The sequence below is a fragment of the Oncorhynchus gorbuscha genome, linkage group LG02 (assembly GCF_021184085.1).
Source record: "Oncorhynchus gorbuscha isolate QuinsamMale2020 ecotype Even-year linkage group LG02, OgorEven_v1.0, whole genome shotgun sequence".
Lineage (NCBI taxonomy): Eukaryota > Metazoa > Chordata > Actinopteri > Salmoniformes > Salmonidae > Oncorhynchus > Oncorhynchus gorbuscha.
In genome coordinates, this window is record NC_060174.1 from 78,775,765 (window position 1) to 78,800,663 (window position 24,899).

The following is a 24,899-nucleotide window of genomic DNA, read 5'->3' on the forward strand; positions in this document are numbered from 1 at the left end:
AAGGAGTGGGCAGAACTAGAGGCATTAAATGGGAGGGCAGAGCTAGAGGCGTTTAAGGAGAGAGCATAGCTAGAGGCATTAAAGGTGGGGGCAGAGCTAGACACATTAAAGGGGGGCATAGCTAGAGGCATTAAAGGGGCAGAGCTAGAGGCGTTGAAGGAGAGGGTAGAGCTAGAGGCGTTAAAGGAGAGGGCAGAACTAGAGGCGTTTAAGGAGCGGGCAAAGCTAGAGGTGTTAAAGGGGGCAGAGGTAGAGGCATTAAAGGGGGCAGAGTGAGACGCATTAAAGGGGGGCATAGCTCGAGGCTTTTAAGGAGAGGGCAGAGCTAGAGGCATTAAAGGGGGGCAGAGCTAGAGGCATTAAAGGGGGGGGCAGAGCTAGAGGCTTTTAAGGAGAGGGCAGAGCTAGAGACATTAAGGGGGGCAGAGCTAGAGGCGTTAAAGGGAGGGCAGAGCTAGAGGCATTAAAGGGGGCAGAGCTAGAGGCATTAAAGGAGAGGGCAGAGCTAGAGGCGTTTAAGGAGAGGGCAGAGCTCGAGGCGTTTAAAGGTGGGGGCAGAGCTAGACGCATTAAAGGGGGAATAGCTAGAGGCATTAAAGGGGGGCAGAGCTAGAAGCATTAAAGGGGGCAGAGCTAGAGGCATTAAGGGGGGCAGAGCTAGAGGCGTTTAAGGAGAGGGCAGAGCTAGAGGCATTTAAGGAGAGGGCAGAGCTAGAGGCATTAAAGGGGGCAGAGCTAGAGGCATTAAAGGGGGGGTCAGAGCTAAAGGCATTAAAGGGGGGCAGAGCTAGAGGCGTTTAAGGAGAGGGCAGAGCTAGAGGCATTTAAGGAGAGGGCAGAGCTAGAGGCATTAAAGGGGAGGGCAGAGCTAGTGACATTAAAGGAGAGGGCAGAGCTAGAGGCGTTAAAGGAGAGGGCAGAGCTAGAGGCATTTAAGGAGAGGGCAGAGCTAGAGGCATTAAAGGAGAGGGCAGAGCTAGAGGCATTAAAGGGGAGGGCAGAACTAGAGGCATTAAAGGAGAGGGCAGAGCTAGTGGCATTAAAGGAGAGGGCAGAACTAGAGGCATTAAAGGGGAGGGCAGAGCAAGAGGCGTTTAAGGAGAGGGCAGAGCTAGAGGCGTTAAAGGAGAGGGCAGAGCTAGAGGTGTTTAAGGAGTGGGCAGAACTAGAGGCATTAAAGGGGAGGGCAGAGCTAGAGGCGTTTAAGCAGAGGGCAGAGCTAGAGGCGTTAAATGAGAGGGCAGTAAAGTGACATTGACAGGCAAAAGGCAGTACAACTAGCCCACATTGCGTAGCAGTCAGACGTCTTGTCGTGTCGTGTCCCTTGTATATATCTTTTTTTTAACATATTTTTCTTCTATCTTTTAAAACATTTTGCTAAACCTCAACATCTAAATACTCTCCTGCAACCCGCCTCACCCAATGTGGCGTGGATCTGCTTTTTTTCCCTAAAGTATTTATATTTACTTCGGATCCGCAACCCCTCAGCTCAAGCTTGCCAGCTAACTACCAGCTATCAGTCAGCAAACCATTGCTAGCGGTCATCAGCTAACCTTTAGCTCGGAAAGCTCTCGCAAGCTCTCGCCAAAAATTCTGAGATTTCATACCCAACTATAACATTTTCCATCAAAATAGAACTGCCAAAGGGGGAGGAGTTGCAGTCTACTGCAGAGATAGCCTGCAAAGTAATGTCATACTTTCCAGGTCCATACCCAAACAGTTCGTTCTACTAATTCTAAAAATTACTCTCTCCAGAAATAAGTCTCTCACTGTTGCCGCCTGCTACCGACCCCCCTCAGCTCCCAGCTGTGCCCTGGACACCATTTGTGAATTGATCACCCCCCATCTAGCTTCAGAGTTTGTTCTGTTAGGTGACCTAAACTGGGATATGCTTAACACCCCGGCAGTCCTACAATCTAAGCTAGATGCCCTCAATCTCACACAAATCATCAAGGAACCCACCAGATACAACCCTAAATCTGTAAACAAGGGCACCCTCATAGATGTCATCCTGACCAACTGGCCCTGCAAATACACCTCCGCTTTCTTCAGCCTCGGTTTTTCTAATGACTGCCTTGCTTGGTTCACCAACTACTTTGCAGACAGAGTTCAGTGTGTCAAATCAGAGGGCATGTTGTCCGGTCCTCTGGCAGTCTGTATGGGGGTGCCACAGGGTTCAATTCTCAGGCCCACTCTTTTCTCTGTATATATCAATGATGTTGCTCTTGCTGCGGGCGATTCCCTGATCCACCTCTACGCAGACGACACCATTCTGTATACTTCCGGCCCGTCCTTGGACACTGTGCTATCTAACCGCCAAACGAGCTTCAATGCCATACAACACACCTTCCATGGCCTCCAACTGCTCTTAAACGCTAGTAAAACCAAATGAATGCTTTTCAACCATTCGCTGCCTCCACCTGCACGCCCGACTAGCATCACCACCCTGGATGGTTCCGATCTAGAATATGTACCTAGGTGTCTGGTTAGACTGTAAACTCTCCTTCCAGACTCATATCAAAAATCTCCAATCTAAAATCAAATCTAGAGTCAGCTTTCTATTCTGCAACAAAGCCTCCTTCACTCACGCCGCCAAACTTACCCTAGTAAAACTGACTATCCTACCGATCCTCGACTTCGGCGATGTCATCTACAAAATAGCTTCCAATACTCTACTCAGCAAACTGGATGCAGTTTATCACATTGCCATCCGTTTTGTTACTAAAGCACCTTATACCACCCACCACTGCGACCTGTATGCTCTCGTCAGCTGGCCCTCGCTACATATTCGTCGCCAGACCCACTGGCTCCAGGTCATCTACAAGTCCATGCTAGGTAAAGCTCCGCCTTATCTCAGTTCACTGGTCACAATGGCAACACCCACCCGTAGCACGCGCTCCAGCAGGTGTATCTCACTGATCATCCCTAAAGCCAACACCTAATGAGTTCTCTGCTGCCTGTGACTGGAACGAATTGCAAAAATCGCTGAAGTTGGAGACTTTTATCTCCCTCACCAACTTCAAACATCTGCTATGTGAGCAGCGAACCGATCGCCGCAGCTGTACATAGTTTATCGGTAAATAGCCCACCCAATTTTACCTACCTCATCCCCATACTGTTTATATTTATTTACTTTTCTGCTCTTTTGCACACCAATATCTCTACCTCTACATTACCATCTGATCATTTATCACTCCAGTGTTAATCTGCAAAATTGTAATTGTTCGCCTACCTCCTCATGACTTTTGCACACAATGTATATAGACTCTTTTTTTTCTAAGGTGTTATTGACTTGTTAATTGTTTACTCCATGTGTAACTCTGTGTTGTCTGTTCATACTGCTATGCTTTATCTTGGCCAGGTCGCAGTTGCAAATGAGGACTTGTTCTCAACTAGCCTACCTAGTTAAATAAAGGTGAAATAAATAAAAAAATAAAAAAATAAAAAATGTAGCTTTTGTATTTTTATAGAAGCAAGGTCTGCTGGGTTGCTCCTTGCTTCTTCTGCCTGTGGGTGAAAAAGTGTGTGTGCATCGGTCTGTCTATTTGTATGTCTACTTAAAATGTATTCCACAGATTGTGATATAAACCCCCCTCCAAAATACACTAATGCACACGGTGCCCAGATTGGCGATGCTGTGCCACATGGCAGATGAGACCGGACTGTAGCCCCTGGCACAGTCACAGTCTGTCTCTTTCAAGGACATACTGCAGCACCGGACCTTAAACTGGCCCCATCTCCACGCCTCACATTCAGTTAACCGCTTGCACACTAGAAGAAAAAACACCAAAGATAAAACGATATACAGTGGGGCAAAAAAAGTATGTAGTCAGCCACCAATTGTGCAAGTTCTCCCACTTAAAAAGATGAGAGAGGCCTGTAAATTCTTATCATAGGTACACTTCAACTATGACAGACAAAATTATAAAAACATTCCAGAAAATCACATTGTAGGATTTTTTATGAATTTATTTGCAAATTATGGTGGAAAATAAGTATAGATACTGCATTTACAGAGATTAACTTAACCTGTTATTTAGCCAGTTCCGCAGTTTAAATTCCTTACTTGCCTTCATGGGCTTCTGCTGGAATAGAATTGTGTTGAGCTGCAGCACACCATGAAGGAGGAGGAGAGGAGGCAGAGAGGACCCTGGAAGTTACTTCAGCTTGTAGCCTGGGGCCAGGCTGGGAACTTTCAAAAGATTCCCCATATAACTATGATTAAAAAAACACAATGGACGTCTAACATCTAACTTTCAGCGCTAATAATTGATGAACACAAAGGTCCTCTTGAATTTTCTTCGTGAAAGACGATCTGACATTCTGAGGTTCACTGAATCTGAGCCTCCTCTCACCCACTCTCCCTCCTTCTCTTTCTCTCTCTCTGCCTCCATCTTATCCCTCGCTGTCTCTCTCTCTTTCTCTTTCGTCCTCCCTCCCTTCCTTCCTCAGTCGCTCCTCTCCTCCTGCTCTCCATCCCCTTATAACTTAAGGTAAATGCAACGTTTTTAGATCATTGTTATTAAAAACAGAAGAGCTGCGCAGCAGTGGTGCTTTATGAGTTGAGCTCCCTGGAGGGGAGGTGAGGGAGGAGAGGGAGGACAGGGAGGAGAGGGAGAAGAGGGAGGACAGGGAGGTGAGGGAGGAAAGGGAGGAAGGGGGAAGAGGGAGGATAGGGAGGAGAGGGAGGATAGGGAGGAGAGGGAGGACAGGGAGGAGAGGGAGGAGAGGGAGGAGATGGAGGAGAGGGAGAAGAGGGAGGACAGGGAGGAGAGGGAGGACAGGGAGGAGAGGGAGGAGAGGGAGGACAGGGAGGAGAGGGAGGAGAGGGAGGACAGGGAGGAGAGGGAGGAGAGTGAGGAGAGGGAGGAGAGGGAGGACAGGGAGGAGAGGGAGGACATGGAGGAGAGGGAGGACAGGGAGGAGAGGGAGGAGAGTGAGGAGAGGGAGGAGAGGGAGGACAGGGAGGAGAGGGAAGAGAGGGAGGAAAGGGAGGAGAGGGAGGAGAGGGAGAATAGGGAGGACAGGGAGGAGAGGGAGGAGAGGGAGGAAAGGGAGGAGAGGGAGAAGAGGGAGGAGAGGGAGGAGAGGGAGGAGAGGGAGAAGAGGGAGGACAGGGAGGAGAGGGAGGACAGGGAGGACAGGGAGGACAGGGAGGATAGGGAGGAGAGGGAGGAGATGGAGGAGGCCCTGCAGAATGGACCCAACGCCTTTGTTTTCCTCTCTATATGAATGTGATGCTGCTAGACACACACAACAACACACTCCAGTGCACTTAAGGATGAATACAAGATCGAGAGAAAAAGAGAGAACACAACATCTCTGTTCCTCTCACTTTTCATTTCACTCTATGAGGCATACACGCCTGCAACTAGATACAATACGATACACACACACACACACTTGTAGATATGGAGAGAGGGCAAGGATAATTTCGTTTTTTCTCTAACATAAAATAAACCAAAAAGAGACCTTCAGACTGCACCTAGCCAATTATTTTTGCAATACACACACGTACACAAACACACAAGGTAGGTCTGTATACCGTGAGAGGTACCAGTGAACTAACCACTGTGATTAATTAAGTTGTAACCGGATCAATTCAAATTACTGAGCCTTTTTCCGTTCTCATGCTAGGCAGCACAATGCACACTGTGTGTGTTTGAGTGTCTGTCTGTCTGCCTGTCTGTCGCACCATGTAACTACTACAGACACATTACAGCACAGCACTCCCTCATTGACTTGGTTATGGTGGGCCAGTCTCTGATCAATACTACTGGGAAACCTGCTGAGGGTTGGAGAGAGAGAGAGAGAGAGAGAGAGAGAGAGAGAGAGAGAGAGAGAGAGAGAGAGAGAGAGAGAGAGAGAGAGAGAGAGAGAGAGAGAGAGAGAAGCAAAGCATGAGTTGATACAGGGAGAGGTTTGGTTAAAGAAAGGTTCCGTTATATGAACTGCAATCTGTGAATACTGAGTATGTGGAAATGCACACTAGCACTACAGGCACAATTGAGTCAGAGATTGATCTTGGAGGTGGAATTGGCCTATAGGGAGCTATACATTAGCCTGATCAATCACCAGCACTGTGAAAAAACGACTTTTCCTCTCGTCTAGACTATGTGTGTTTCTTCCAGTTACTGATCTCTGTTGGATGGTAATGTTGTCGCTCAGCTGCATCGAATTTCAACAACCTGTCAGGCAGTGTGAGAGCTATGGGCCGGGCGAAATGCTCCCAGCTAATGTATCTGGGAGACCATGAATACTGGATGTCAGCAGTAGAGGGAAATATACCTTATGGGGGGGTTACAGGGTAACACCTCTATATAATATATAACATATATAAAAGGTTAACTGTGCTTACAGGAACTGCTCTTTCACAAACGCATAGGATGCATCCCAAATGGCACCATATTCCCTATTTAGTGCACTACTTTTGGCCAGGTCCCATAGTGAATAGGGTGCCACTTCGGATGCAGACATACAGATACAGAATAACTCCATGGAGGGGGGAGAAACCAATCTCACCAGTCGTATTGACAGCAGAACCCTAAGTGCCCCTGTACTGAGTTCAACCCAGGGAACATCATTTGTTGTCCAACACTTCCTCCTCACTCTCACTCTCCAGTAGAGGACAGGAGAGTCCTGGCAGGTAGTGAAGTTAGCAGGGCTGAATCTAAATCAGCTGACTGATACACATTCACACACACAGAAAACACACACACACACACAAGTGCCCACGCATGCCTCCACACACACAGAGAGAGAACACAGGGTCCTCTACTACACAATATGTCGGCCCCCTCCCTAACCATGCATAATGCATGGGAACATGTAAATACGTTATTCCACGTTGCATGCATTAATGATCACGGGGAGACTCGCTAGCACTCTCAATTAATAAAAGATGTAGCACAGATAAAGGCCGACATCCCGCCTTTCCCCCTCTTGATCCGCCAAGACGCGGTTCATGGCGATTCTTAACCTTATTATGTTTATGCTGCTTGGGGGGGGTTGAATAATGAATAATGAATAGGGGGTATGTTATCAGAGAATGAAAAAGAGCAGTCTTGTTTCTCAGCTGATATAGGGAGTACACACACCCAGCTATGCTCCCCACCACCACCACAAAAACTCAAACACACAAACATCCCTTCTAGTCCATTGGATCCTGTGAAATGAGTGGTTCACCCCGGTTCATTCCAATACTAGGGTGCATAAAACATAAAACATAAAACATGAAACTACAAACACACACACACAGATATGTACCCTCACCACCTCCAGTCCCCTTACCCAGGACACATGAGGAGAGAGATACGGAGAGAAAGACACACAGAGAGAAAGAGAGAGAGAGAGCAAGAGAGAGAGAGAGAGAGAGAGAGAGAGAGAGAGAGAGAGAGAGAGAGAGAGAGAGAGAGAGAGAGAGAGAGAGAGAGAGAGAGAGAGAGAGAGAGAGAGAGAGAGAGAGAGAGAGAGAGAGAGAGAGAGAGAGAGAGAGAAAGATGGAGATAGATAGAGAGAGAATGGGGGGGAGTGAAAGAGGGAGAGAGAGAAACAGAGGGCCTGGTGGAAAAGTGACAGCTCCTGCTTGTCTTGTCATGTTCTTGTTCCACAGAGAGTGAGGTGTCCAGGAGGCCTGTCAATCTGACAGCCGGGAGAGAAGCACTGAAGATGACAGCTCATCTCGTCTGCTCCATTCATTCTTTTCCTCTATTTCTTCCTTTTGCTCCCGCCCTCTCCTTCCCTTTCCTCTCTCTGTCCCTCTCTCTCCCCTCACTCCCTCTGTGAGAGTCCTCCCCTTTCCGCTCTCTGTCTCTCCCCTCACTCCCTCTCTCTCCTTCCCTTTCCTCTCTCTGTCTCTCTCTCTCCCCTCACTCCCTCTCTCTCCTTCCCTTTCCTCTCTCTGTCTCTCTCTCTCTCCCCTCACTCCCTCTCTCTCCTTCCCTTTCCTCTCTCTGTCCCTCTCTCTCCCCTCACTCCCTCTCTCTCCCCTCACTCCCTCTCTCTCCTTCCCTTTCCTCTCTCTGTCCCTCTCTCTCCCCTCACTCCCTCTCTCTCCCCTCACTCCCTCTCTCTTCTTCCCTTTCCTCTCTCTGTCCCTCTCTCTCCCCTCACTCCCTCTCTCTCTTTTTCTCCCCCCTTGAACTGTCTTTCACGCTCTCTCCCTCTCTCTGTCTTCCTCGCTCGTTCTTTCCCTCGCTCACACGTGCCGCAAACTACAATGTGACCTTTCGCAGCCTCAGCAGCTGCCATTCTTTCTCCGTTCACCATCCAAACGAAAGAGAGAGAGAAAGAAGGAAAGAAAAACAGGCCGTCCCCTGCGGGTGACTGCTATGGTTCCAGCTGAGCGTAATCACTGTTTATTAGGCTGGCCCTGTCATGTGGAAGGGGCCACAGCCACATATTAAAGTGATTAGACAATTAGGGCCATTATGGTATTACACTGCCCAATGTCATGGAGATCACACATTACACTGTGCTGTGGAGGGAGAGATGGAGGGAGGGAGGGAGGGAGAGAGAGAGAGAGAGAGGAGGAATGAGGAAGAAGAGAAACTCCACCACCAGCATTTCAACGGCTTTAAGCCAGCAGAACATGTGCTTAATGATGTCAGCCAGACCCTTGTGCACTGTTGCCCTATTTAGAACCCCCCACCAGTTCACATTAACACAAAGGGGTATTGGGGAATAGCTAAGGAGAGCAGAGATCTAACAAGGGTATGATAGAAAACTAATTAACAATAGCCCAAGTACTCGTTTTTAAAACTAACTAAACACCGACTCAGATTCCTTATTTTCACGTTTGAATTAAATGAACAGCAGGTAGAGATTTGTATCCACATGATCAGCAGTGGGTCCATTATCCCAGCTAAATAATCCAGGCCATATGCATTGTGATCTGAGGCTGCAAAACAATCACATAAAAAGTAACTATCTCCATCAACAGGTAATAGTGGATTCTATACCTTCAAAGACTCTGCTTTCGACTTTCATCCTGACCCATTAATAAGGGAAAGAACAGCACACTGAGTAACCATAGAAAGAACAGGACAGACACCAGAATGTCTGAATGAGTAAAGGTGCTAACTAAAACAACAAACTAATAAATACTAGAGACAAACTGCTTGTCTCTCTCTCAGGCTGACAGTGCCACGGGGATTATGGGATGTTTCAATGACATCAACATGTAAGAGGAGAGGGCAGGGGAGGGAAGGAAGGAAGGAAAAGGGGGGAGGAGGGAAGGAAAGGAGAGGTAGCAGCATCTGGAGGGAGCGTTCACAGCACCCAGACGGACGACGGTCCGTTTCCTCCACCGTTCCACAGAGAGAGAGGGAAGAAAAAAAAGAAAAGGGAAATCTGTTTCCTGTCATCTCCCATCTTGTCAGTCTCTGTTCAGACATCTTGCATCTCCTCCAACAGCTGTTTAATGGTCAAGCTGACAGATGGCTCCCCTGCTTTGATATATTGCACTCTCTCTCTCTCTGTCTCTCTCTCTCTCTCTCTCTCTCTCTCTCTCTCTCTCTCTCTCTCTCTCTCTCTCTCTCTCTCTCTCTCTCTCTCTCTCTCTCTCTCTCTCTCTCTCTCTCTCGCTCTCTCTCTGTCTCTCTCTCTCTGGGAAAGGTTTAGGGGTTACTTCTGACTTTGTTGCAGTTTATGAACATGATTAAGTTGGCATCATGCATGATAAGCAACTTGATGCAATCTTAAGCAAGAATGTCATTCTTCTTAGGACCTTCTTGAAGGAAAGCAGTTATGCATGGATATATCTGTGTGTGTGTGACTGAAGTATAGGATAGTTCTTCCGGACAATGCTAGCATAGCCAGCTATTGCCAGACAGTTACACAAGTTTTCATTCAGACAAAAAGTGATTGTGAGCCCTCCCTACCCTAACAGTCTGAGAGCATGTGATCTATCCTCTCACTGATCTGCAGCATTCTGAGTGCGAGGTGACCCTGTGTGTGTGTGTGTGTGTGTGTGTGTGTGTGTGTGTGTGTGTGTGTGTGTGTGTGTGTGTGTGTGTGTGTGTGTGTGTGTGTGTGTGTGTGTGTGTGTGTGTGTGTGTGTGTGTGTGTGTGTGTGTGTGTGTGTGTGTGTGTGTGTGTCCGCGCATGTTTGCATACCAATGTGTGTTTTCTGAGACTACAGAGGGCTCATTGAGTCTGGGTACAAGGGTCTGCCCAGGGTCAGAAGGCAGCTAAACTATGGGAACCATCCCAGTGCTCAGTCATGGAGAAACCGGAGCTGAGCTTAGCCCAGGACCCAGCAGCAGACAGCCAGCGGACCAGGCATTCCAAAGGGAATTTCACTGTAATGATCTTCAAAACCGGGACCTTTTGAAAAGACGGAACGGAGTACTCCCTCTCTACCTGGCATACACCTTCACTACAGCGGGCACAACCATTTAAAACATTTTATATCAGGTTTAAGGGTGAAAGCATTGGTCCAATTGTTCTATGATTTGAAACAGCACACATTAATTTATATAGATATGGACTATACATGTGCAGATTAGTGGTCATGAAAGGATAGGTGTAGCAGGCCGTGTTAGAGGGACCGGCCATTCCTGATTGGCTGGACTGGCTGTCAATCACCCTGCAATTTTCTCTAAGCCCGTGTCTCTGTTGGCTGCACTGAGGATCCAGCCACCCTCGGCTCTGTCATTACTCAGTAATCCACATTCAGCCCATCCGCTCTCCACTAGAAACAGAATGAGAGAGAGAGAGACTAGAGAGTGTCAGTCAGTGTCCTGGTACAGCACGGCCGTTCTGTTGTAATGTTGTTTCTGTTGAAACATATCATTCCTTCCATAGCAGTGGGGGCAGTGTTGTAGCTTGTTTCTGTGATCTGATCTATAGGCTTATTCAACTATTCCTCAAAGTAGCTTATTCTGCATTGATAACCAAATCTCAGCGACTGTTCAAACAGTAAACCAACCAAAAAATGTATTTTGTTTAGAAGTAATAACTAGTGATTCCAGGCTATTGTGAAATGGCAGAACCTGCTGTAGCCAACTAGCTAGTCATGTGCTTTGTTCTCTGTGACCAAAACATGATGACATTCTATTTTTAGCTGACATGGGAATGAATACACAAGCAGCATATCAAACTAGGATAATGTTTTAGGTTACACCGGCAAGTATAAGAATATTTGCCATGGCAAATTATTTTTATTATAAATCTATTATTTCACGTGGGAAGCTAAAAAATCTAGCTTGCTTGCTATGTTTTTAGCCAGGCGAAAGCCAGCTAGCCAGGCTGCCAGCTAGTTACTACTAGCAAGGGAAGGTGACTCTTCCTTGCTTTCACAAAATGAAATTACAAAAAAAAAAAACGCTGTTGCCCAGTTGTGAAGTAGGACCGGTGAGGATATCATGTTAACAAAAAGTGTCCGCTGCTCCAAAAATCCCATTCCACCCACACGCCTACGTAGATCAACAGAGTGAAGCTTATAGTAACCTATAACAGGCCCACAGAGACATTTCATTCCTGTACTGGCTGCTGAGATTAAAAGCTATGCAGTATGAATTTGATAGCAGATATTGTCCAATACTGACAATGCTAATCAGTCACAATAACATAGAATAACATAGAATAACAATTATCTGACGATGGAGCTTGGTTGAACATTAAAGACTACTGAAGGGATCTACTGTAAGTTACCATCCTCAACCTATTTTTAACACTTCATTAGAAAAATGAATAAAAAACTAAATCCTTAAATCCAGTTCGCTCAACTGTAAAAATAAAATAAAAAAGAGCTTATGTTATCAGTAATGTGGCCTATTGTTTGACAGATGTTTATAGGCGATGTGCAATGCTTCCTCACTGTGTGCTGCACCCTACAGCCTTTGGAACATCTGCACCACTCTGGGTTAACAGTAATCCCCTTGGCTAGCTGCATAGTAACAGAAATACGCTGATACTACGATGTTTCACTTTACAATGTATGCCAAACAAAAACTATTGATTTAAAAGTTTAGAAAACCATACAACTCTATGCACAAATACTACTTTGAACTATTTACACAGTAAATAGAACATTTAAACATTTACTGGAAAAACTGTGCAGACGCAAAGTTCGGTAACATAATTATGGTAAAATCTCCCTCAATTTAGTTTTGTTACCAAACTTTGGATCTGCACAGTTCTTCCTGTAAATGTGTTTTTGTAAAATGTTCAGTGGAAAGTGTTAAAAGTTGTCCTTGTGCATAGAGGAAATCAATGGTTTTTGTTTGGTATACATTTTAAAGTGAAAAATCTGAGTCCCAGCATAATTCTGTTACCATGGAATTCCCCTGCAGTCAGAAACATAGTCCTAGAATTTCAATGTGTATAAACTAAGTATGCAGATTCTCTTAAAAGCTGTGTGAATTACCACAGAGGAAAGGGGTCAGAAGTTCTGCAAGCCTCTTACCACTTCTTCTGCTTTTAAGCATAGATCAGTTAAACTTGGAGAAAACGTCTCCAATAAACTCTCATTAAACTCTGCAGAGAGTGGACTGGCTGGGATAAAAGCTTCATGAAGATAAACGTATTCATTATTTGAGGAGAAGACAATGTTGTGTATGTTAAGGGGGGGGGGTTGTACATGTTGGCTAATGAGTTGTACAGCAGAGAATGGCCCAGAAACAGTACCAGTTGTAATGGAGGGGTTGCATTCTTGAAGAGTATAATTAAATTCTGAATGTTACGTAAAATACAATAAAATTGTATTGGCTCATCCACATACTTTGCAGATGTTCTCACGGGTGTAGAGAAATGCTTAGGTTCCTAGCTCCAACGGTGCAGTAATACAAAACAATACACGTAAATCCCCCCCAAATTTAAGAAAGGAATTAAGAAATATATAAATATTAGAAAGACCAATGTCAAAGTCCGGAACATAAATATATATGTATATGATGGTGTGTGTAGACATTATGGACAGTGTATTAATAGAAAAGGTGTGTACTGCAGTAGATACAGTGCTTTCAGAAAGTGACTTATTCCACATTTTGTTGTGTTACCGCATAAATTCAAAATGGATTTTTTTTTAAACAAACATTCTCAACCATCTACACACAATAGCCAATAATGAAAAAGTGAAAACATGTTTTTAGAAATGTTATCACATTTATTGAAAAATAAATACATAAATATCTAATTTACTTAAGCATTCACACCCTTGAGTCAATACATTTTAGAAGGGGGGTGCGTCACCTGAGTGGGTTGATTCACTGTTGTGGTCATCCCCCCCCCCCCCTTGGGCTGTGCCGTGGCGGAGATCTTTGTGGGCTATACTCAGCCTTGTCTCAGAATGGTAAGTTGGTGGTTGAAGATATCCCTCTAGTGGTGTGGGGGCTGTGCTTTGGCAAAGTGGGTGGGGTTATATCCTTCCTGTTTGGCCCTGTCCGGGGATGTCCTCGGATGGGGCCACAGTGTCTCCTGTCCCCTCCTGTCTCAGCCTCCAGTATTGCTGTCCCCAGTCCACCAGGCCATGCTGCTGCTCCAGTTTCAACTGTTCTGCCTTACTATTATTCGACCATGCTGGTCATTTATGAACATTTGAACATCTTGGCCATGTTCTGTTATAATCTCCACCCGGCACAGCCAGAAGAGGACGGGCCACCCCACATATGCTCTCTCTAATTCTCTCTTTCTTTCTCTCTCTCGGAGGACCTGAGCCCTAGGACCGTGCCCCAGGACTACCTGACATGATGACTCCTTGCTGTCCCCGGTCCACCTGACTGTGCTGCTGCTCCAGTTTCAACTGTTCTGCCTTGTTATTATTCGACCATGCTGGTCATTTATGAACATTTGAACATCTTGGCCATGTTCTGTTATAATCTCCACCCGGCACAGCCAGAAGAGGACTGGCCACCCCACATAGCCAGGTTCCTCTCTAGGTTTCTTCCTAGGTTTTGGCCTTTCTAGGGAGTTTTTCCTAGCCACCGTGCTTCTACACCTGCATTGCTTGCTGTTTGGGGTTTTAGGCTGGGTTTCTGTACAGCACTTTGAGATATCAGCGGATGTACAAAGGGCTATATAAATAAATTTGATTTGATTTTTTATTTGAATCACATTTGGCAGCAATTGCAGCTGTGATTCTTTTTGAGCAAGCCTCTAAGAGCTTTGCACACCTGGATTGTACAATATTTGCAAATTATTATTTAAATAATTCTTCAAATTCTCTGTCAAATTGGTTGCTGATCATTGCTAGACAACCATTTGCAGGTCTTGCCATAGATTTTCAGGCAGATTTAAGTCAAAACTGTAATTTGGCCACTCAGGAACATTAGCTGTCTTCTTGGTAAGCAACTCAAGTGTATATTTGGCCTTGTGTTTTAGGTTATTGTCCTGCATCTCCCAGTGTCTGTTGGAAAGCAGACTGAACCTGGTTTTCCTCTAAGATTTTGCCTGTGCTTAGCTCTATTCCGTTGCTTTTTCTCCTAAAAAAATCCCTAGCCCTTGCCGATGACAAGGTGCAGACAACACCATGCTTGACAATATGAAGAGTGGTATCAGTGATGTGTTGTGCTGGATTTGCCCCAAACATAATGCTTCATATTCAGGACTTAAAGTTAATTTCTTTGCAACATTTCTTTCAGTTTTACTTTATTGCCTTATTTCAAACAGGATGCATGTTTTGGAATATTTTTAATTCTGTACAGGCGTCCTTATTTTCACTCTGTCAATTAGGTTAGTATTGTGGAGTAACAACAATGTTGTTGATCCATCCAAAGTTTTTTCCTATCACAGCTATCTGAATCTGTTTTAAAATCACCATTGGCCTCACGGTTTCCTTGCTCTCCGGCAACTGAGTTAGGAAGGATGCCTGTATCTTTGTAGTGACTGAGTGTATTGATACTGCATCCAAAATGTAATTAATAACTTCACCATGCTTAAAGGGATATTCAATGTCTACTTTAAAAAAATAATGTTTAATTTTATTTTATACCTATATACCAATAGGTGCCCTTCTTTACGAAGCATTGGAAAACCTCCCTGGTCTTTGTGGTTGAATCTGTGTTGGAAATCACTGCTAGACTGAGGGACCTTACAGATGATTGTATGTGTGGGGTAAAGAGATGAGGTAGTTCAAAAATCATGTTAACATGTTAGCAAACAGAGTGAGTCCATGCAACTTATTATGTGACTTGTTAATCAAATTTGTACTCCTGAACATATTTAGGATTGCCGTAAGAAAGAGTTGAATACTTATTGTCACGCCCTGACCTTAGAGAGCTTTTTATGTCTCTATTGTAACGGCGTTCGCTTGTTGAAGGAGAGTCGGACCAAAATGCGGCGTGGTAGTTACTCATGTTCTTTAATGAAAAAACAACAATACATGAAATAACTGTAATATATACAAAAACAACAAAACGGAACGTGAAAACCTATACAGCCTGTCTGGTGAACACTAACACAGAGACAGGAACAATCACCCACAAAATACACAGTGAAACCCAGGCTACCTAAATATGGTTCCCAATCAGAGACAACGAGAATCACCTGACTCTGATTGATAACCGCCTCAGGCAGCCAAACCTATGCTACACACACCCCTAATCAACCACAATCCCAATGCCTACAAAAACTCCAATACGACAACACAATAAACCCATGTCACACCCTGGCCTGAACAAATAAATAAAGAAAACACAAAATACTAAGACCAAGGCGTTACATCTATTTTGGTTTGGTCAGGGTGTGATTTGGGTGGGCATTCTATGTTCTTTTTTTGTTTTTGTATTTCTTTGTTTTGGCCGGGTATCAGGGATAGCAATCAGGGATAGCTGTTTATCATTGTCTCTGATTGGGAACCATACTTAGGTAGCTTTTTCCCACATGTGTTTGTGGGTAGTTATTTTCTGGTTAGTGTTTTTTGCACCTGACAGGACTGTTTCAGTTTCGTTTATTCTCTTTGTTATTTTGTTACAGTGTTCAGTTTAAATAAAAAGCATGAACACTTACCACGCTGCGCTTTGGTCCAATTATTCCTCATCTGACGACGACACCCGTTACACTTATTGACTCAAGACATTTCAGATTATCATTTTTAATTCATCTGTAAAAATGTCTAAAAACAGAATTCCACTTTGACATTAAAGGAATTGTGTGTAGGCTAGTGACACATTATTTTAATTGAATCCATTTTAAATTCAGACTGTAACAAAATGTATAAAAAGTCAAGGGGTGCGAATACTCTCTGAGCCATGACTATACAGTATACATAGGGGGCCCTGGGTGGTGCAGCTTTCAAAACCACCTGGGGTTCGATGCCGGCTGTGTCACAACCGACCGTGAGCAGGAGCCCCATAGGGCGGTGTACAATTGGCCCAGCGCCATCTGGTATAGGGGAAGGTTTGGTCGGTGGGGCTTTCCTTGGCTCATCGTACTCTAGCGACTACTTGTGAAAGGGCCGGGCACCTAAAAGCTGTCGTCAGTTGAACTATGTTTCCTCTGACACATTGGTCCGTCTGACATGATAAGAAGTAGGTGGCCAGGCGGGTCATATTTCGGAGGACGCATGACTCGACCTTTACCTCTCCCGAGCCCATTGAGAAGTCACAGAGCTGAGGCAAGGAAGAAAATGTGGTAAAAAAAATATGCTTTTGGCCATATCACCCTGAACACGCCTGTTCAGACCTGGTCAGACCTGTTCAGACCTGGTAAGCTCAAAATACAATATATACAGTACATATAAAGTGGGTAAATGACTATGCACATAGGGCAACAGGTGCAGGGTTGAGTTCCGGGTGGTAGACGGCTATGAACAGGGGTAAAGTTCAAGGCAGGGTACCGTGCAGAGGCCGGCTAGTGGTGACTATTAAACAGTCTGATGGGCTGGAGAAAGAAGCTGTTTTTCAGTCTCTCGGTCCCAACTTTGATGCACCTGTACTGTCTCCACCTCCTAGATGGTAGCGGGGTGAACAGGCCGGGTGGTGTAGATGTCCTGGAGGACAAGCAGTGTGCCCCATGGTGAGGCGTTGGGCTGACCACACCACCCTCCGGAGAGCCCTGCGGTTGCGGACGGTGCAGTTGCCGTACCAGGCAGTGAAGCAGCCCGACAGGATGCTCTCAATGGTGCATCTGTAGAAGTTCAGAAGGGTCTTAGGGGATAAGACAAATGTATTCAGCCTCCTAAGGTTGAAGAGGCGCTGTTTCGCTGTTGCGCCTTCTTCACCACACTGTCTGTGTGGATGGACCATTTCAGGTTGTCAGTGATGTGCACGCCAAGGAACTTGAAGCTTTTCCCAATCTCCACTGTGGCCCCAGATAGGGGAATTCTCCCACTGCTGTATCCTGAAGTCCATGATCAGCTCCTTCTTTTTGTTGACATTGAGAGAGAGGTTATTTTCTTGGCACTACTCTGCCAGGGCACTCACCTCCTCCCTGTAGGCTGTCTTGTCGTTGTGTTTTCTGCCAACTTGATGATTGAGTTAGAGACGTGCATGGCCAAGCAGTCATGGGTGAACCGGGAGTACAGAAGGGGGCTGAGCACGCACACTTGTGGGGCCACCGTGTTGAGGATCAGCATAGCGGAGGTGTTGTTGCCTACCTTCACCACCTAGGGTCAGCCCGTCAGGAAATCCAGGACCAAGTTGTACAGCGTGGGGTTCAGACCCAGGGCTCTGAGCTTAGTGATGAGCTTGGAGGGCACTATGATGTTGAAGGCTAAGGAGGTACTGAAGTTAGATGATAGATCACAGACTTGGAAAAATAAAGAAGTCAATAATTCAAGATCTTCTCTTTCACTGCTTTTACTTCAATGGTCAGTATAAACCTGAGAGCCAGTGAGCTAGTACCTACTATGTCTCTTCATAATGGAGGACAATGTTCACCCATAAATCCAACCCACACCCCACTTAGCGGTTGCTTTTGTCATTATAGTCATTTTGATGCTCTACCTCCCTGTATTCTCCAACCATCTAACACAGCCTGTCACACTGGCAGTAAACACAGAGGAGGATAAACAAAACACATTCCCTGTAATTATCCATATTCAAGTTGGAACCATCATATTGCAGGGTTTCTCAAGTAGTTTAAAGCATTTTCCTCATCCATGAAACAGCTCAGGGATGTGATTACACCTAGAGAGTGAGGGGGAAGGAGGGAGGAAGGGAGAGAGAGAGGGATAAGAGCTGTAATAAAGATTAAATTAGATAAACAAAGCAAGCTCCAAACAAGGAACATCATCCAACCAAGGCCAGCTATAATATCCTTTGGTGTAAATAAAGACAGCACTAACAAAAGTGATCGTTCCTAACTTGACATTATGCGACAACCTCTCTCATTATGTATTTAATAGGGCTGTCAGAAACATTTTAATAATTAATACAATTCATGGCATTAGTTTTTTTTAAAAATGCCATTAGTTAAGTAGTACATTTTTTTATTTCAAATATGGTACTTAAGAAAGCTTTTTCCATTTCCATGTATTGAGTTACATGCATACTATGATTAGATTGTAAAGGACAGAAACACAAAATCGTTTTACGAGCAATTTACATCATAAACCACACAGAAGTCACTGTAACATCCAGCTATTAAAGCTCCCAATGTTTCAGTAGTCGTATGAATGTTCTTGAAGATCAACACTTGAGCACAACACACACACACACACACACACACACACACACACACACACACACACACACACACACACACACACACACACACACACACACACACACACACACACACACACACACACACACACACACACACACACACACACACACACACACACACACACACACACACACACACACACACACACACACACACACACAGCTTTTAGTATTGTTAAAGCTTCAGGCATTCTAAAGGACAAAGAGCTTTTAAACTTGTCCAACAATGTTATGAAAACACTATAACCATCTGTACAGTTCAGATAACTTTACTCATATAGGCCTACACATTCTCCCTCCTTCCCACACCCTCTCTCGCTCTCACTGGGTGAGTATGTTTTTGCATGGCCCGTTGCCCCAGGTGGGTAGAGTTTGCACATTTTAGGCCTTTCCTGATGTTATCAGGTTGCTAGCTAGCCCGCAACATGCTCATAAATCTGTGGCAGAAATAAAAACCATAGCCCTGGTAATATTGGGCATAACTTTTACAAGATTTTGGCTAGAGGCATGCTGTCTTCAGCGATGTAAAGGCGTTTCATGTAAAGGCGCAAGTATTGACTGTAGCTGTGTCCCGTGTTGTGTTCTGCGCTTAAAAGGTTCAGTGCGGAAACATGTGTTCTTAATTTTTTTATTGTGGAGACACAATAAAAACTTTAACAGATGAGAGAGAGGGAGAGACAGAGAGAGGGAGAGTGAGAGAGAGAGAGAGAGAGAGAGAAAGGGAGAAAGAGAGCGAGAAAGGGAAAGAGAGAGGCCTCCTCTCTCCATGCTCCTACTATTTACACATGGCCCTGTGTGTAACACTGAATTAGCCCAGTGTGAGTGAGTCCAAGGGACTGGTGCTCACTGCTCACCTTCTGTGGGCCCTGGCTGGCAACAACAGCTCAAAGACACACACAGAGAAAGAGAGGACAAAGAGCCCACACAGAGAATAGAGCTACAGTATTCTCCTTCCTTCCACTGCACGGAATGTAACCCACCTCCCACCCCTCCTCCATCCCCTCCTCCATCCTCCCTTTCTCCTCTATCCACCCTCCTCCTCCTCTCTCCAGGACCTGAGCCCACACACAGGGGTAGTAATTACCCGCTCCCCAGTCTGAGTGACCCCTCAGCTCTACAGCCAGGAGCTAGCCCACCCCACCTCCCCCGGCTCCCCTCGTCTCACGGCCATCTCATTCACTCAGCCCCCCCTCAGCACTGCAGTCAACAGCTAACCCGCCTTCAGTCTCTCCGTCCCTGTCTCACTCACCCACCCACTCACGTCAGAGTCCGGGAAAGGAAAACAGGCAGTCAGTCAAACTACAGAGCTGCTGAACCTGCTTGTTTAAGGTCACTTCCTATTCACATACCGCTGAGAGGCCAGTTGTCAATCAAACAGGCATTTGGAAAGCACAGCCAGGAGCAGCAAAGGCAAAAGTCATTTATCCAACAGTCAATGCATGCTGACACACACACACACACACACACACACACACACACACACACACACACACACACACACACACACACACACACACACACACACACACACACACACACACACACACACACACACACACACACACACACACAGAGTACAGTTTAAAGAGAGTGAAAAGACAGGGTAAAAGGAAGACAAAAATATTGTACAGGCTGTCGAAATGGTCTAATTTTTCAGATCTATATACTGAAATGCGATACGATAGTGAGATAAATAAGACATTTCCACAATTCAATGAGTCCAGCGATCCTGTCAAACCATGATTTCCTTTTCCCTACACTTCATAAGATTTTTGATACATATCAGTACATGAGCCTGAGCATCTCGTCTCTTTCCGTCTCGGTTCATGGTATTTCACCCTCTTTCCTTAATCTACTGTGAAGTGAAAATGTTCACACTTTATATTTTCTGATTCTAATGGAAGGATGGCTGGTAGAGTGGAAATGAATGAATGAGTAGCTAGCTGCACTCTTATGCTTCCACTGTTCCACCCGGCTAGCGCGGCTCGATGCAGTCATCCAGTTGTCATGGTTCCCTTAACTCGTCTCCAGCGTAGCGCACACAAAGTCTGTGTAGCGTAGCCAAAGATTTCTTATAACTAACTCAAGATAGACCAGAGCCTGTTGATGGGAGTAAATTAATCATAGTGGGCAGAACAGGCAAAGAGATGGGCAGAGCCAAGCACGAGCTAGTGAGATCCTATTGGCGCATTCTAGCATATATTTGCATATTCCCATTAGGGAACGCCTACTCCGTGAAGTGCGCATGTGCAATAACTCATTTTGCCCTTGCACTCCTTCTAAACAATGCAATTTGTAAAAACTTTGGCAAAGTCTACAAAACACAGTCCACTCTGTTAGCAACAGATTCTCGTTCTGGAAACAGAAAACTTTATGGAGATCAAATATTCAATTGATGAGAAAATGTGCAGAATGTCGGCCAAAATCCATCTTCTCCCACTGCCAGCCACTGAGTTTCCTCCCATCACCATATTTGGTAGTGAGTGGAAACGCCGAACGAATGCTGCACACTTATACATCAGGTGAAATTGATGTTCTAGCTGTGTTCTATCTGTGGCGTAGTGCTAAGGGCTGTAATAATAATAATAAATAATAATATATGCCATTTAGTAGACACTTTAATCCAAAACAATTTACAGTCATGCTTGTGTAGCGGACATTAATTGATTATTGTCACGTGATTAGGTAGCGCCACCTGCGAACTTCAAAACCTGTGTCTGTCCTCAGCCCAAAAGGGGATTTCTTCTTAGTCTAATGGTCTAAGATGTTGTATGCTCCCGTGGGAGACCCAGGTCCATATCCTGTGTGTTACACATGCATAGACTTTATATATGGTTGGTTCCGGGAATCAAACCCAATACACTGGCGTTGCAACCGCCACCAACTGAGGAACAGTTGCACTTTGAGATTGTTTTTCAATTAAAAAATGCAGTATTATTATTATTACAGAGGACCATGATGAGAGGAGATGACTGCGGTGGTGGTCACCAGGCCATTACTACACAGGCAGACATGACATCCTTCTCCATGTAGGTCAGAGCAGACACAAAATGGCAGCTGTGTAGCAGGCAGAAACAGAGCCCTCAGGTGTCAACAGATGCTCCCATGAGGCCACTTGGCACGGCTTCACTTTTTTTAACCACTATTTTGAGTCAGACTACAACAGCACATAGGCATCATACTCTGTGTGTAAGTTAGTCTATGTATAAAACTCCCTTCCTAACTCTTACACTCAAGTACTGGTCCTTCAAGCAAGGATAAAAACAGTACCAGTACATTAAAACATCCGCTAAAAGTTCAGAGTACAAATGTGAACCTACACAAGCAGCACAATCCCAGGACTTTGTTTAGGTAAGGAGATGATGCTCCAGCCACACAGACACCTGACACAACTCAGAGAACCTGACCGCCTGGTTTCCTTAGCAGTCTGAGGAAAATGTTGATGGATGTCTGTCTGCCTGCCTGACTCACTGACTGTCTGGCTGTCTATCTGTCTGTTTGTCTGGCCAGGCGGCAGGTTGCTTGACAAAGTGCTGGGCCCTGGCTCGGCTCTTGGTTTCTACAAGAGAACTCTATACGCACACACAGCACCCTCTTTACACATGCAGTAACCCCATCCATAAGCAAAGCACACCTTCTGCCAGGTCCATCTCATTAGCCTGAGTGTGGAGAGGGGATGGTACAGTATCACTTGTCAGCATTAATACTTCAACACCTTGCCCCCCCCCCCAGGAGAGGGTCGAGCCCTAGCTGTAGCTGTGAGAGATTGAAACGGAATGAAAGTGGGATCCATAGGAATAAATACATGTCAATATATGTACAGCTATGTACACATGATGGTAAATATCTCAAGACAAAATTCCCATGGTCAAAATTATATAAACCATATTCCTATTTAGCCCTACTTTCAAATGGATGGACATATGTTGAACTCCGCATTTAAAAACCCACACAGCCATGAGAGAGACATGGAAAAAGGATAGAATAGTCATAGTCTCAAAATACTGGTAAGACATGATGTTCAATAATGTATGAGCAACTTAAAAATATAACTGTCTCCTGGGGTGCAAAAGCAGGATTGTCAGCAACACCAAATCGATGCCAGCGTTTTGATAAGTGTGCCAGACATCCCATTAGAGACATATGTTATGGCAAGATGCTGAAGGTCAGAAGGTAAGGCTATGTTCCAAACGGGCTATTTCCCCTATATAGTGCACAGCTTTTGGACAGACACTAATAGCAAGTCAAAGCAGAAATCAACAGCTCATTGATTTACCTTTTCGTTGTATTTGAACTTGACATAGAACCAACTGGACTTGATCATCCTGCCTCCGTCTGCTGTCTCTGGCTGACTCAGTGTGCCGACGGTAAGGGAACAAGTTAAGTCTTTTCCTAAAGGAATCAAAAACAGTAACAGCAACCCGCCAAAAGGTCCCACAGCTAGAAGACAGCCAAAACACCAGTTTCTTCTTTCTCCTGCTTCTCTTGTTCTTTATCCTCTCTGCTTGCTCCTGGTTCTGTTGTTCTTTATCCTCTCTGTTTGCTCCTGGTTCTGTTGTTCTTTATCCTCTCTGCTTGCTCCTGGTTCTGTTGTTCTTTATCCTCTCTGTTTGCTCCTGGTTCTGTTGTTCTTTATCCTCTCTGATTGCTCCTCGTTCTGTTGTTCTTTATTCTCTCTGTTTGCTCCTGGTTCTGTTGTTCTTTATCCTCTCTGTTTGCTCCTCGTTCTGTTGTTCTTTATCCTCTCTGTTTGCTCCTGGTTCTGTTGTTCTTTATTCTCTCTGTTTGCTCCTGGTTCTGTTGTTCTTTATCCTCTCTGTTTGCTCCTCGTTCTGTTGTTCTTTATCCTCTCTGTTTGCTCCTGGTTCTGTTGTTCTTTATCCTCTCTGTTTGCTCCTGGTTCTGTTGTTCTTTATTCTCTCTGTTTGCTCCTGGTTCTGTTGTTCTTTATCCTCTCTGTTTGCTCCTCGTTCTGTTGTTCTTTATCCTCTCTGTTTGCTCCTGGTTCTGTTGTTCTTTATCCTCTCTGCTTGCTCCTGGTTCTGTTGTTCTTTATTCTCTCTGTTTGCTCCTGGTTCTGTTGTTCTTTATTCTCTCTGTTTGCTCCTGGTTCTGTTGTTCTTTATCCTCTCTGCTTGCTCCTGGTTCTGTTGTTCTTTATTCTCTCTGCTTGCTCCTGGTTCTGTTGTTCTTTATCCTCTCTGTTTGCTCCTGGTTCTGTTGTTCTTTATCCTCTCTGTTTGCTCCTGGTTCTGTTGTTCTTTATCCTCTCTGCTTGCTCCTGGTTCTGTTGTTCTTTATTCTCTCTGTTTGCTCCTGGTTCTGTTGTTCTTTATCCTCTCTGTTTGCTCCTGGTTCTGTTGTTCTTTATCCTCTCTGCTTGCTCCTGGTTCTGTTGTTCTTTATCCTCTCTGTTTGCTCCTGGTTCTGTTGTTCTTTATTCTCTCTGTTTGCTCCTGGTTCTGTTGTTCTTTATCCTCTCTGCTTGCTCCTGGTTCTGTTGTTCTTTATTCTCTCTGTTTGCTCCTGGTTCTGTTGTTCTTTATCCCCTCTGTTTGCTCCTGGTTCTGTTGTTCTTGATCCTCTCTGCTTGCTCCTGGTTCTCTCTTTCACTCCCACTTTCTATGTCCCTCTCTTCTACCCTCTTTGCTTCCTCCCGTCTCTCTCAACCTTTCTCTCCCTGGCGTGGTGTGTGTGTGGTGTGTGTGTGTGGCGTAGCTGGCTTGGCAGTCTGACAGCAGCTCTCCTCAAATGGACTTTAGCTGTGTGTTCATCCCTATTGGCATATGACAGTAAGAAGGGTGTTCTGTCCTCTTGTTGTCCTCGTCCTCGGCTCTGACTACACACACTACTGCAGTAACCTCCTCCTCTGCTCACTGCCCAACCCATTTTCTCTCGTTTGCCTCTCTCTCTCTCCTCCCGCTTTGTCTCTCTCTCTCGCTATCTCTCTTTTATTCCTCCCCTTTAATCAACATATTTGTTCTCTCTCCTTGGCTCTCTCTGTTATGCCCTGTGTATAGAGCTCTTTCTCATTTAACCCCTTTTTTTAAACATTGCTTTAGTTGCTGTTCTCTTCTTATAGAGGAAGCCCTTTGTGATTTCTCCATAGATCTCTAGTAGTGTATTTGACATTTGCTTCACCACTGGAACTTGATTCAACAGACTTGTTCTTAAAAAAAAGGTATTAAAAGTGCTTTACTATCCAGTGTGCCATCTTCAAACACCGTATAAACATTCACTCAGTTGGTTATGACATCCCAGTCCCCTTAGTCTTGTCTGTACTGTATGAGG

At 45.0% G+C, this 24,899-nt stretch overlaps 1 protein-coding gene across 11 annotated transcripts in view; it reads right to left on the bottom strand.

The window, feature by feature from the left end:
• LOC124010501 (autism susceptibility gene 2 protein-like) overlaps positions 1-24,899 on the bottom strand; it is a 511,152-nt gene that overhangs the window by 334,848 nt on the left and 151,405 nt on the right. The window contains exon 1 of one of the 11 annotated variants that reach the window (XM_046323081.1): positions 22,885-24,728. The exons of the other annotated variants lie outside the window; for them this stretch is intronic. Within the exon in view, the coding sequence (XP_046179037.1) occupies positions 22,885-22,932 (48 nt within the window). The 5' untranslated portion in view covers positions 22,933-24,728. Of the gene's footprint in view, positions 1-22,884; positions 24,729-24,899 lie in introns of those variants that run through there. 11 annotated transcript variants of the gene reach the window in all.